This window comes from Tursiops truncatus, chromosome 13 (genome assembly GCF_011762595.2).
Source record: "Tursiops truncatus isolate mTurTru1 chromosome 13, mTurTru1.mat.Y, whole genome shotgun sequence".
In the NCBI taxonomy this organism is placed as follows: domain Eukaryota; kingdom Metazoa; phylum Chordata; class Mammalia; order Artiodactyla; family Delphinidae; genus Tursiops; species Tursiops truncatus.
Window position 1 is genome coordinate 67,637,586 of NC_047046.1, and position 15,461 is coordinate 67,653,046.

A 15,461-nucleotide genomic window follows, 5' to 3' on the forward strand; every position below is an offset into this window, starting at 1 on the left:
CCAATGCAAGATAACTGAGATAACCAATGCTTCACACAGAGTTGATGAAATCCCATTTAAATGCAACAAAGTCTCATATGTTAGCAAATCTAAGCTGATTTACTGTGGATATGTAAGACAACACGTAGACAACGTCTGTTTGCTTTTTGAATTTGCTAAGAATAAATCTTCATCTCCCAGTGCTATTTTGGGGGTGATCAACAAGGTCCAGGATTCCAAGTTGAAAGTACTTGGAATACTGGGAGATCTATGACATTTTTGTTGCCAAGTCTGTCATTCTAATGTCACCAGTGTTCTCTCCTTCACCAAATCCACTAGTTTATCTATGTTCATCCTCGACCTTTAGTGAGTTTAGATATTGATTATACTATCTAATCTTAAATTTCATTCCCTCAATGAAATTTGCTATTTCACACAATATGCTTGAGATTGCCCTCCACAAGGAGGAATAAACATTTCTTGAAAAGGAGAGAGCTTGTCTTTTCCTGAGTCTACTGGGCTGACGTATGGTCAGTTCTGCATTTCCTAGGAATGTGACATTAAGCAGCCCTGGGTGGGTGACGGAAGGGTCATGTAGTCTTCCCTGTTTCATACACAAACAAGAGGGTTTCTCCAAGGGTGTGTGGAAGCAAAACCCATAACCTATGAGTGCAAAAGTCACAAAAATTAATCAAAGAACTGGTAGAACTTTCTTCTTCGGTCCTATTGGACATCAGTTTATTCCTCGAGCATAAAAGAAGACACGTTTAGTCAAGAGTTATGGGCACAACTTCATTTATTCAACATTGGCCAAAGAGGAAATATTTTGAATACTTTTGGTTCTTTATCAAAAATGAGAGAATAACAAGTCCATTACTTTTCTGGAAAGTTATAAGTGCTGCTTTATGCATTTATATAAATTATGAAGATTTCTAGGTTCCCTAAACTAACTTTGACACAGCATAATGGCAACATTTGTTTTCTGGGATTCTACTGTCAGCTGTAAAATTTAAAAAAAAAATCATTCTGTAAAAGAAAAATCACTTCCTTCAGATCTGCTGTAAAATGAAACTGATAGACTCAAAATTTGCCTGTGAGACAGAAGGGATATAACCACATGCCAATGATAGGAATAGACACTCCCTTTCTTCTTCCAAACTCTAACTACAAATAGCAGTATGTGTGTGTACATGGAGAAGGAAAGAGGAAATATGAACAGATGTAGGAGTATTTACAGACAGGGAATGCCATTTTTAGCACTGAGGTGTAAACAAGGAAGGAAAGTAATAGAATCCTAGAGCTTCTGAGAAATGGCTCCCTTCTTCCTCTCTGTTCAAAGCTCCTTGGCTTTCAGCCAGATGGAGATTTTGTTTTTTATTAAATAAATTTAGATTCCTGTGATCCGTGTGGATTAGGCTGGTTTTTAATGAAAGACACTCTAAAAGATTTAGAAGGAGTTTTGTGGAATTTTTGGCTCAGAGCACATATTAGGATACCTACTTTTGTTTGAAAACACATGGTACCTGCTGAATTTCCTAAAACAGAACTAGATGGGGGTTGGCTAAGCAGCCAGCAGGTGGACAGTAGGTTAGCTTGAAACTGAGGATACAGACAGAGGCTCTGTGAAGTTAAATTAATTTGTAACTCTTATGCCTGGGAAGAAATCAAAGAGAATATCCCATTGTAGCCTGCAGTGCCCTTTTATTTCCAATTGGAAAAGTGTTTGATATTCCACTGAGGCAGGAATTTAATAAAGAAATCAAGAGTATACAATGAGGGAAAAAGGTTTTGCATTCAGAAAGCATAAAAATTAAAAGCAAATACTAGTTATTTTGAGGAAGACAGTTGTAAAAACCAGAATTTTTTTTTTCTTGCTGACACAGATGCCAATGGTCCATCATTAAATTTCTCTATGCCTCAGTTATTCTTTAGATTCTGCCATGTTAAGTTTAGTGTTGATGTTCCTAAACAATAGTTTAGGAAAATGGCCCCATTAAAAAAAAAAAAAAAAGTCATTGCAGGGTAAGAATGCCTTCCAGTTTGCACAAGATAGTCCTGGTCACACTTGATGTCCTGGAATAATTATAAAGAGTTACCTTTCATTCTGAAACATATCCCAAGTTGCGTAATTTATATATTCAACCTGGTCATGGATCATGAAGGAAGGCAAAATTATGTGGCCCCAAGGCGTTTGGGAAAACCTGGGAATGCAGAGCGTCAAATCTAGCTTCCAGCTGGCCTCACAGATTCAAAAAATTTGGCCAGTGTAAGGTCTAACGAAACCTTTTTTTGACGGGTGGGGAGGTGGGGTGAGGAGGTGGGGTGAGGAAATGTCTTTAAATGGAAAATATTCTCTCCACTTTCACTAGTGCACTTTCTCCATGCTTCTTTAGTACATGGGCCCTGAGGATAGTTGAGTTCTTACTTCTGAATTGTAGGTTAAATGTGTCAGTTTATTGATCCAAGATGCTTTTTTGTGTGTGTGTGTGCGGTACGCGGGCCTCTCACTGTTCTGACTCTCCCGAGGCTCCGGACGCGCAGGCTCAGCGGCCATGGCTCATGGGCCCAGCCGCTCCGCGGCATGTGGGATCTTCCCGCACCGGGGCACGAACCCGTGTCCCCTGCATCGGCAGGCAGACTCTCAACCACTGCGCCACCAGGGAAGCCCGATCCAAGATGCTTTTTAATTTGCAATGGCCTGTTGCTGAAAGAGAATGATGGGAAATATTTAAGTTTTGCACTGCTTTCCTAACTGCAAAATAATAATGATGATTGTTGAGGAGGAGGAAAAGGAGGAGAAAAGGTATATTTAATTTATCAATTTCTACTTCTACTTGAACGATGCAAAATTATTCCCATGTTGAAAGGAAATGGGCTTCTTGAATGCCTCAGAAAACTGCTTAATTTGTTGAGACTGTGGCTATAGCAGGTCTTCAAAGTATGGTCTATGAACTCCTAGCATTTCTCGAGATGATTTCAGGGGATCTGTGAGGTCAAACCTATTTTAACAATAATCCTAATGTGTTTGGGCGGTATTTTTTCACTATGGTGACCTAAGAATGTCTTTGATGAAGCAGTAAAAATTATTAATTTTATTAAATATTGATTCTTAAATACATATCTTTTTAATATTCTGCATGTCAAAATGGGAAATAAACATCAAGGATATCAAAGTACAGTGTTTTCTGAGGGGTAAATGCTTCCGTGATCATTTGAGTTTCAAGATGAATTAGCTGCTTTTTTTGGGGGGGGGGACATCATTTTTACTTGAAAGGACCATCAGCAGGAAAACTGTAGCTATTCAGACTTGAGTACTAGTTAGACATTTTCTCAGAAATGAACGAAGTGAGTCAGTCAGTGCAAGGAAAATAGTATTTGCTCACAAGGATGAAGTTCATGCTTTTAAGACAAAATTAGAAATTTGGAAATCTTGTATCTGCCACGGGGATCTTGACAGCTTTGCAATATTAAAAGGCCTTTCTGATGGGATTGGTGGTGAGAGTAACAAATGAGATTTTGTGATACTGTATAATGAAATGTGTCAACATTTGGAAGATATGTCCCATTCAGTGTACCATTCCAAATGACCATTGATTGATGTGACTAAATCAAGCGTGGGCAAAAAATATTTTCAAAATGCAAGATAGACCAATGGATTTTTATATAACATAACACAAAATGTTTATTTGATATGGTGTCAGATTTCACAGTACAACTAACCTTCAGGAAACTCCTTATTGAGTTTTGGTGCAGTCTTTAAAGATAAAATCTACAATTCTCTGAAAAGGCTGCTAAAAATACACCTCCCTTTTCCAACTACATATCTATTTGAGGTCAGATTATTTTCATGCAATTCATCCAAATCAGCGTATCAGAACAAAGTAAATGCAGAAGGTGACACAATCTAGTTATTTTCCTTTAAGACACATTAAAAATGTACAGAAATAAAAGGTACTACTAATAATTTTATTTTGGAAAGTGTAGTTATTTTTTTAAATACTAATTTTGGTGAGGTGTGAATACTTAATATTTTAATCTCTGTTTTGATTTTTAATATGGTAACTATCTATAGCTATAACTGACATAAACAAAAGCTCTTTGGGTACCTCAATAATTTGTAAGAATACAAATGGTTCCTGAGACCAAACAGGTTGAGATCCACTGTTTACATTATTATTCATTTTCCTGATGATTGTAGATCAGTCCTTTCTAACTTAGATAATAGATTAAGCCAAAGTAGGCCCAATTTACTATTTAAAAAGTTAGGAAGGAAGGAGGAAGGGAGGAAAGGAGAAAAGGAGGAAGGAAAAAAGAAAGAGAAGCATAAGTAAAAGCAGCATGTTGCCATAAGGTGTTGCTAGAATTTAATGCGATCTGTGTATGTCAAAGATCTGCATCACTGGAATGACTGCTTTCTCTTTATGTATGTACCACCCTCTTCGTCTGTGCGGAGGATTAGCTCTACCTCTACTAGCATGACAATGAGATCAGATCAGAGAATCAGGCTAACATTTACCTCCCAACAGGAAAAAGCTAAACTGGGTTTTAGTCCAAGCAAATCATGACTGCTTATAATCCATTTAGGAAACATAGTTGTGACAGTGTGTGTGCATTCACTTCCGTGAGCATCATATGAAAGAGGTCTGCTTTTGAAATTTTTGATATAAAAATTTACATTAGAAGAAAAGTCATTTTTTTCTGGTTTGATTTTAAAGCTATTGCCAAATATGTTTCCTAGAATCTACCCTTGCATATCCGTCCCGTCTTTTAATTGTAAAACAGATTACACATGCATAAAAGTATATGAAACATATGTCAGTTTGAAGAATAAAAATAAAATGACCATTTGTGTACCTATCACAAATTTATGAAATAGAACATTTCAGACTGGTATTATATGCCATTTCCTTGATGAAATCATGTTTATTATTTTACTGGATTTTTTTTCATATTCGTATTAGCTGAGTAACTCCATTTGGTTCTGAATAATCAGTGGCCATGTAGCAAGAACAAAAATTCTTTTTATGAATAATTACTAATTCCATCGTAGTTCAATTAAAATCAATTTAGTCAGCAAAGGTCATGACCTAGAATCTTAAGTTCACTCCCCCCAGGGCTTTTTCATCTATATTATTATGGAGCCTGGAGGGAGAATTTTCATTTGCTCTTCAATATTTGCCTTGTGTTTTAGTCATTAGCTTTTATAATTTCTTTGTTTCTTGTATAATTTCCATCCACTTTGCAACACCAGAGTTTAAAATAACTCTTTACTCTAAAAAAATATATGTTCTTATTAAAAAAATTTAGAAAACACAGAAAAATCCAAAGATGGAAATAAAAACTACCCACAATTTTATCATACAAATGTAACCTTGGCAATAGTATCTCTGTCCTCTCCATTTTAAAACTTAAATACATTTTCTTGATGTTCTTCTAAAAAAACAAAACACATTTTAATGGAGAAAAATAAGGGATACATCAAGATTAATCATGTTTCTTTAAATAGCCAGAATCACCCTAATAGTGAAAAAAAAAAAAACAAACAGAAACCAAAAGTCAAACTAAAAATAACAGCAACTAAAAAGGTTACTTGGTATTTTAAATATTTTAAATAGCTGGGATGGATTTGTTTTGTTTTCATTCATGTGTATATTTCAGTTATCTATTGCTGTACAACAAACCACTCCAAAATGTAGTGACTTAAATTTCTTTTTTTTTTTTTTTTTTTGCGGTACGCGGGCCTCTCACTGTTGTGGCTTCTCCCGCTCCACGGCATGTGGGATCTTCCCAGACTGGGGCACGAACCCGTGTCCCCTGCATCGGCAGGCGGACTCTCAACCACTGCGCCACCAGGGAAGCCCAGTGACTTAAATTTTTATCTCTTATAGTTGTGCAGTTTATCTGAGCTGTTCCTCTGCTGGTTTCAGTTTGAGTCACTCAGGCATATTTGACCGAGGTGGGAATGTTAAGACGGCCTCACTCTCATGTCTGTCAGTTGGTGCTGGTTTTGTCTGCGAAACTCAGTCATCCTTCTCATCCTCCAGTTGCCTTCTCATCCTCCAGTTGCCTTCTCATCCTCCAGTTGGCTAGACCAACACGGTCGTTTCATAAAGACCCATGGCAGAAACTTGTATGTCTTCTTGAAGCCTTGTGCCCAGAACTCATCAGTATAATTCCCAACACATTCTATTGGTCAAAGCAAGACACGGGGCCAGGCCAGATTTAAATCATAGGAAAGTGGACCCTCAACTCTGGACTGAAGGAGCTCAAACAATTTGTGATCATATTGAATCTGTCACAATGTTGTGAAACATATGAACTATTTACTATTAAAGACCATTTCCATTAGCTTTGGGGGGGAACTTCCATAATATTAGAATTTATTAGATTGGATAATTACAGAGAAATATCTTCGGAGAAATGGAACCAGATTTCTCTGCCAAAAACTGACATTCCCATATGTATGATCAGGGTGACACATATGATCAGGTTCCAATGTCTATGGAGGAGCAAAGATAATAAACGTAACTGAAATGGACCAGGTTGAGATTGAAGTAATCTAGAATATATATGCTCTGTCTAAAAATAGCAGATGCTTCTTTCCTGGCACTGAGCCCAGTGATGCCTGAACTATTAATATTTTAAGATACAGACAAAATCCCATCATTTTGTGTATATCAATAAGCTGATTCTAAAATTTACGTGGAAAGACAAGAGAATCAGAATAGTGAATACAATACTAAAGAAGGAAGTCAGAGGATTCACACTGTCTGACGGTAACTCATGATAAAGCTGCAATAGTCAAGATATTGTTATATTGTCAAAATAATAGGGAAATAGATCAATGGAACAATCAGAGCTCTCAGAAATAGACCCACAGAAATATAGTTAACCAATCTAGACACAGGCCTTATACCTTTCATTAAAAAAACCCCACGAAACCTCCAACTGGATGATAGACTTAAACATAAAGCACAAAACTATTAAGAAAAAACTTCTAAAATACAGGAAAAAATCTAGGTGATCTTAGGTTTGACAATGAAGTTTTAGATACATTGCCTATAAAATAATGCATGAAAGTTGGACTTTGGGAAAATTAGTACTTCTTGCTCCGTAAAAGATAATGTTATGAGAATAAGTTGGACTTTGTGAAAATTAGTACTTTCTGCTCTGTAAAAGACTATGCTAAGAGAATAACAAGCCACAGACTGAGAAAGTATTTGCAAAGTACACATTTGGATAAAGGACTTGTATCCAAAATATACGACACATGCTTGAATTTCAACAGTAAGAAAACAAACCAATTTAAAAAATTGGCAAAAGATCTTAACAGACACCTAAGCAAGATATATAGATAGAAACTAAGCATATGAAATGCGTGCAATGTCTTAGGTCATTGGAAAATTGCAAGTTAAAACAACTATAAGATTCAACTGAATATCTATTAATATGGCTAAAACCAAAAAAAAAAAAAAATGACCATAGTAAATGCTTATGAGGATGAACAACAGGACCGCTCATGCATTGCTGATAGGAATGTAGAATTGCAGAACCACTTTGGAAGAGAGTTGGGGAGTTTCTTAGAAAGATAAACATAGTTTTACGATATAATCTAGTAATCATGCTCCAAGGTATCTACTGAATTAAGTTGTAAATTTCTGTCTAGAAAAAAATCTGCACATGGACATTTATAGCAGATTGTTCATAGTTACCAAACCTGGAAGCAATCAGGGTGTCTTTCAATAGGTGAATGAATAAAGAAACTTTGGTACAATAGAAAAATACCCAGCAATAAAAATGAATAAGCTATCAAACTACAAAAAGACATGGAGGAACCCCAAATGCATAATTGCTAGGTGAAAGAAGTCAATCTGAAAAGTCTATATACTATATAATTCCAACTATATGAGATTCTGGAAAAGGCTCTACTATAGGAATAGTAAAACCGCCGGTGATTGCTCGTAGTTTGAGATGTAGGTGGTGGGGAAGAGATGAATAAGGGAAGCTCAGGGGATTTTCTTAGGGTGGTGGAACTATTCTGTATGCTACAGTAATATTAGATATATGATGTTATGCATTGACAAAATCCATAGAACTAGACAACACAAAGAGTGAACCTTAAGGTACACTATGGACTTCAGTTAATAATAATGTATCAATATCACTTTATTCATTGTAACAAATGTACCACACTAATGTAAGGTGTTAATAGTAGGAGAAACTCAATGCCGGGGATGGGGAAACTAGTATGTGGGAACTCTGTACTATTCATTCATCTTTTGTAAATTAAAATAAAATATAAAAATATTTTAAAAAAAATAACCATTTTGTGTTACATGATTTTCTGACAAAAGAAAATATAATTGAGTTGAAATTTTGGCTCTTCCGTGGATGAATAAGTAGTATTACACTTAGGTCCCAGGCAAATTTTCTTAGGTAGAAGATAAAATTATATAGGTTTTATTTGATGTTTTCTGTAATAATGTAGTGTTATACAGTATATGTAGCTGAAACATTTGATGAATAGGCCTCCATTATAAAGATAGCTATTTATTTATTTATTTATTTATTTATTTATTTATTTGCGTTCCGCGGGCCTCTCACTGCTGTGGCCTCTCCTGTTGCGGAGCACAGGCTCCGGATGCGCAGGCTCAGCGGCCATGGCTCACGGGCCCAGCCGCTCCACGGCATGTGGGATCTTCTCGGACCGGGGCACGAACCCGTGTCCCCTGCATCGGCAGGCGGACTCTCAACCACTGCGCCACCAGGGAAGCCCAACAACCGATTTTTAACACAATTCTAACGTGTTTTTCTGATCTTACTCCCCAAGCCACAGAAGCAAAACAAAGCAGAAGGAGGTGGAATAGATATTAGTGGCAGGCACACTGAGAATATCAAAAAGGTACTGATACTGTCTTGTTCTTTGATGACAATAAGTCAACAAGGCCTGTAGCCCACACGAGTGACTTGTAGTCTCAAGCTTTCTCCCTTTGCCTTATACCGTGATGTCAACAACAGATAAGACTATTCTAATATCCTAATCCTAGAAAATAGGCATGGAAAAACTTCTAGGAGTCTATTTTATAAGTTTCATTGGCATCTTTCCATGTTTCTTTCCTTCCTCTTCATCGCAGTGTCTTGTTAGAAAAAAAAAAAAAGTTCCAGATACATCATTTTTCATAAAAGATGTGTCCCTGTGCTTTTTTCCACAGACCCAGGACTGCATAGGCAACTGTATTTTCTGCAAAGACCATCAAATGTAGTAGCCATTGAAGGAAAAGATGCCATCCTGGAGTGTTGTGTTTCTGGCTATCCTCCCCCAAGTTTTACCTGGCTACGAGGAGAGGAAGTCATCCAACTCAGGTATTATAAATTTAGGACTTTTGTGAAGTATATGTTACTATTTATCTTACTCTAATTTGATGTAAATACCTAGTAATACTAGGGTTTTTGATAATAATTGAATATTCTTTCCATATTCCTTGGCATTAGACAGTATATAAAAGACACATACCCACTGGGATAAAGGAATGGGGAACAGAGTCAAAATCCATGAGATCAATTCTAAAAGGAAATTTAGAAAGTCATTGTTGCTCTTGAGATGATCCTAACCACAGAGGCTTCAGCAAAGATACTTTGGAGGATCTCATCCTGAAGAAGTGGTGTAGAGAGTGAAATACTTCTTAAGAAACCAACTTTCTGCATTCGAATGTATAGCAAGACATGATAGGGTCTGTGCAGTTTTTTTTTTAACTCTGATTATATCTCTCACCATCCCAGCTATAACAAATATTCAAGATAAGACAGAATTTTGGCTGGCTTTAAATTACTGAACACTAATATTAAGGCATACTTAGAAAGTAAACTCTTAATAGAATGGAATACTGAGTCTGAAACATTTTGATGAGAATGAATTAGATTTCACTTAAGAAATTAATTTCATTGATTTTGAGATCTGGTGTTCTAAATAGAACATTTATATTCTATGGTAAGATAGGTTCATAGGGAATAAGCTTATCTTTAAGTTTCATCTACCCTAAGTGTTTATTTATATAACAATAATACATAGTATGGTATCACAATACTTCTGAGAATACTGAAATATGCAATACATCCGGTTGGAGCTTCCGCATGTGAAGATGTGTTCTCTGAATATGGTCAGGCATGCACAGTGCACTATGATATGTGACTTTGTACAAAGATTACTAAACTGGATGTCAGGACGTAGGACATGGACTTCCACTGTGGGTAATTACTTCTCTGGACCGGCGGTTCTCAAATCCAAAGTGGGCCAAATTATCTTTAAGTTTCTTTTCAGTACTAACATTAGTTCCAAGTTGAATCTACTTCATTTCTTTGATCACAGCACACAGTATTCCAAAGGGAGTGGTTTACCTTGAAGGGATTTTTGAACATAAATGTAGTGTTATTAAGCTCCCACGAAATAGAGGTTTTTCTCCAGTTTTATAAATGGAGCTTTTGTGGAGTTCAATTAAACCTTTGAATACCTTGCCTGATATAGATATATGTAAATCTACTCTCTAATGTCATATGTCTTCTGTCTTACAGGTCCAGAAAGTATTCTTTATTGGGTGGAAGCAACTTGCTTATCTCCAATGTGACAGATGATGACAGTGGAACTTACACCTGTGTTGTCACCTATAAGAATGAGAATATTAGTGCCTCTGCAGAGCTCACAGTCTTGGGTAAGTTAACGGCTTGAGATGAGTTTACATTGTACCCTTCAAAATATATCACCGTGATGCTATAAATGCTTATCACCAAATCGCTTCTTACGTTTATTAGTGTGAAATTGCAAAGCCCCAATACGCCACACATATGCTTGCTCTACGTTGATTAACTGCACAGAGGTTAAATGTAGTATTTGAATACTCGCTCATTGATTAAAATCCAGATAGATCACTCTTAGTCTAATTATTCCCATTACATAACTGAAACTTAACAAAAATTATTATCTAAAAAAAGGGGTAAATAGCAAATGAGAGGTTCCAAAACATCTGGGGGAAATAAATGAAGAAGTGAATGAGAGAAATTGTATAAAAAACTAGGTACTTGAGTAGAAAAGTTAAATGTCATTTGAGATGACAGGGTTTCTGACATTAAACTCAGATGTGTTGGTAAAATTGTTCAGTTAATATGGAAATGCTGTAGATGTTATGTTGAAAGTGAACCATTAAAATCAAATACATCTAAAGAAAACCTGCATAGCAAGAATCTAAATAAATGTAAGTTCATTAAATTGAGTTAGGTAGGGTCACTGTGTTATCACTGCAAATAAATAATTCTTATATGTGGTAGCTCCTCAGTCAAACAAAATGTTTTATTATCCACCAGGTTTCTTTTAGCCAGTTTCATTTGAATCATGTAGTTTAGAGAAAGTGCCTTAACATTTGAAAAATCAATTGATTTTTCCTGTAACAACACCAAAAACTTGTTTATCAGTCTTTGAATATTTTCCTCTGGAATAAATCTTTTTACCATTTAAAGAATCCAGGTAAAATCATAGGCTTCTTAAGAAGTTATTCAGTAAGAATGAAAAGGTGTGGTATACTGATGATACCTGCTAACCTATATCATAATATCATTATGCTATCCATTTTGCTTTAAAGTTTGCATTTTGCTTTAAAGTGTATTCAGGAAATGCTTTCATCTGCACACAGGGCAGTAACATATACGATGAGTGAGGCAATGGAGTTGTTTGTTCTTTGATCAAACTCTAAATGTTAAACTAAGAATAGGCAAAGGACTCTAATTATTTGGTTGTAGAGGTAGCATTATTCTAACTAAAATATCAACTAACTTTAAAATGGCAACAATTTAATTCACTCATTTTATATGGAAGTTTTTTTGTGAAACAAAGAGCTTCCACATTTGTAACATCAAAGTACAGTAACAGAACAGCTACCATAGCAATAACCTTGTAGTGTGTATTACTGATTGATTGTAAGGCAGATATGGTTATGGAATGAGCTAGAATTTGTGGTGATCAGAGCTAAACCTCTAACTGCAAATGCCTGAGGTCTAATTTTATACCAAATTAATGCACATATTGAGACATGTAATGCTTCATTGATATCTAAGTCAAATGTATATAAATACTGATTTCTGAGGAGAAACTAGCCAAGAAATATGTGTATAGACATACATATATGCACATATTTTGACATTCGTGGCATCTTCCTCTGTGTGTTACTGTGCATGTATGTATGTTCTCCAGTCCATGTATGTATGTTCTCCAGGCCTTGATTGTTGAGCATTATCTTGTTTCAAAATTTTATTTTTTAAAAAAGCGAACACTAATTTATCCTTATATATTTTTGTCATTTATTTGCTTATATCCTGAGGAAAATTATCAAAGAAAAGTTTATACTCTCACCAGCAGTGCAAGAGTTTGCCCCTCACAAGGACGCATTTTTCTATTAATTGCCTATCTAACAATTTTATAAAATTGAGTCTCTTTGTTCTAATTTACATCCCTATAAAATTCAGATTATTTTTATAGTTTTACTGGATATTTGCATTTTATATTTGTGACTTACTGTCAGTCTTTTTTGATCTTCATAAATTTATTGAAATAGTCATCTTTATCTGGTTTATTTGCAAGAACTCTTTATATAGGAGAACAGTAATAATGCTCTATATGCTCCGTGTGTGTGTGTGTGTGTGTGTGTGTGTGTGTATTTTGTTGTTTTGGGTTTGGTTTGGCTTGGTTTTAAGTTTCATATAGGGTACCACATCTTTCTCTTTATGGCTGCTGGATTTGTTGCCTTTAGACTTCCATTTTTATTCTAAATGCACCATTCTATTTCTAAAAATCTAGTTACAGATGTTGAATATGTAAATTAGAGGCATTGTTAAATTTTAAATATAGATAGAGCTGTGATTGTATCTTGGTTTTCCCCCTTCCTTCCTTCCTTTCTTTCTTGAATCCTCTTGGTAACTGCGTATACATTTTAAGGATTTCCCACAGACTTAATATGACTTATAACTATTGTAGAAGGCACGGTTTAATTTAGGATGTGGTTGTAACACTGTTTTAACTATTCTGCCCAGGTTTTAAAATAAGTGTCGATATAGCAAAATCTTTGATATAGTCTTTGACTATCCTGATATAAGCTTAAGTTCATCCTGCAGGACTGAGTTCATATGGAAAATAGAATTTATTACTTTTTTTAAGGAAAAAATACCTTCATTATCAGTGTTACTTAAATTTGATTTTCGTCATTTTTAAGAATTTAAGTGTAATTTAAATTCTTCATAAGAAAAAATTCCACAAGAAATCCAGGCTTGTGCTTTAATCATGGATTTTATCAAACTCTTGTTTTGCCTTTTAACTCATGGTTCTTTCTTGCACTTAGATTGCCTTTGAGTGTGAACCGGCACGAACTAACAGACTATTCAAGTAGGATATAATTTTATATACAACAAGATAAAGAGGAGTTCTGTGGTCTTCCTCAAGAGTTTCAGAGTTAATGTCCGTTAAATATCATTTAAAGCATATACATTCTAAAATGAAAATTGAACGTTCCATAATATGTAAACCTATTGAAGAAATCTATATTAGATGAGATTAAGGACAACCTTGTCTGAAATAAATTAATGTATGGTTAATAATAACCATTTATATAATGTTTCTGACCTATAAGAATAACCATCAATACAGTATTGGTAGACGTCTTTTGAGTACATGCATTGCACTGGGTTCCAGAAAGGCTACACAAAGGTTTGAAGTCTGGCTTTATGCCCTTGCAATATAGTTACAAATTCATAGTCAGGTACCTTCATGACTTTTGAGTAAGGTTTTTTTCCATACTGCATGTAAACATGGGATCTGTGAAGCTGTGAAGAGTTGATAGTCTCTGCTTTCGTAAAAGATAGAGCCTAAACCAATGGTGACAGGAGAAATGTGGAGATGAGGATCCAGAGGGAGGCTCTTTGAATACCGTTGCAAGCTTATATTTTGTTTAAATCACTAAAGCCATGATTATTTTTTTAAACTCTAGTTTTTAACAAGGATCTAAAGAATGGTATTCTGTCAATTCTTATTTTCAAAATGTCCAGATTTCTGGCTTGAGAGCTATAATCACCGTTTCTGAACATAAATACATCCTTTTCTCCATCTACCCGTTACCCTCACGCACACCTCCCTGCACACATCAAGACAACACTTAATAAGCATTGAGGAGATTTACCACTGCCTTAGGTCTCGATTCATTGTCCAAAGCAATGCAGAAATGCATATGTTAAAAAGCTATTTGATCTTTAACCAATGAAGTGCTTGACCTTGGACAAAGCCTGTGCACCCTTGTCCATACGCTCTCAGAAGGAGATGGGTGGAAAGTTCACTCTTCAGTAAAAGCCATTAGGTCTAACATCAAAGAGAAAATGAAAGTATTTTTGAATTTTCCAGAAAAGATTCTAGAATTCCTTTTAAAGCAGTCTGTAGCAATACAAGCAATATGCTGTTAAAAGTTGACCTTTGTGTGTAGGTTTTCTCAGTTATTTGCCTTAGGTTGGCTAGAAGTGTCACAAACTGGCTTTGTAGGACACAAATAATTCTACTGGGTCAGTCTTTTACACATAATTGAAAACTTGAAGCGAAACCTAAGAGTTCATATCTTCCACCCGACAAGTGGCACGTGTTACTTTATCTGGTGTTTGAGTTTATGCTTCTCCCAAGTAAACACCTTTGAAAAGAAGTCCTTTGAGACAGGTATTACCCCTTCCTGAAACTCCTCCTTAAGGTGGCTGGGATCCATGTGTCACCCTTTAGGAATGTGTTCAGAAGAGCTCTCTCTACTGACCTGAGCATATTCGCCTTACACAGATATGTTCTTTAAGCCTAATGGTGGTGGATTCAGAATATTAAATTATATTTCAAAATATATAATATTTATACATGTATATATACATATGTATATGTACATGCATACACATAATATACACATATATATACACATATTCTCTATTTCTAAGAAAATTTCTCTTCAAAATCCAGTCCCATATTCTCTCAAATGCTTATGGTTATCTCAACCATTAAATAATGTATTGATTTTGCAAATAATTAGATCATAGACAAAGCTATTCAGAAAGTTTTAGAAAAACCATCTTAAACGTGACTTGAGAGCAGATTAAGATACATGGGGGAAGTTAAAGACCCCTGTTTAAAAAATATAATTCTGTAATGTCATGGGTTAGAAAATTCCACCGTAGTAGCTCACTTTCTTCTGAAAATGCTATTGGACAATAAAAGAGCTGGCTGGGTATATATATAATGAGCCAACCAATTATAGTTTCTAGTCCCAGGTAGACAACTGAGCCACAGTATTAGTAGTAAAGTAGCACCCAACTGTTGGGTGCCTCCTGTATACTCTTTCAAGTACCCTTTGGGCATAGAGAGACTTATGACACAGATCCAGGCCTCAAAGACTAGTTAGGTAAACAGACAAGAAGTAGGCAAT

At 35.5% G+C, this 15,461-nt stretch overlaps 1 protein-coding gene across 1 annotated transcript in view; it reads left to right on the forward strand.

Moving 5' to 3' along the window:
- Positions 1-15,461, forward strand: part of DCC (DCC netrin 1 receptor) — a 776,413-nt gene that overhangs the window by 136,894 nt on the left and 624,058 nt on the right. Inside the window, 2 exon segments of the mRNA XM_073789896.1 lie at positions 9,192-9,342; positions 10,549-10,685. Of these exon segments, the coding sequence (XP_073645997.1) occupies positions 9,192-9,342; positions 10,549-10,685 (288 nt within the window).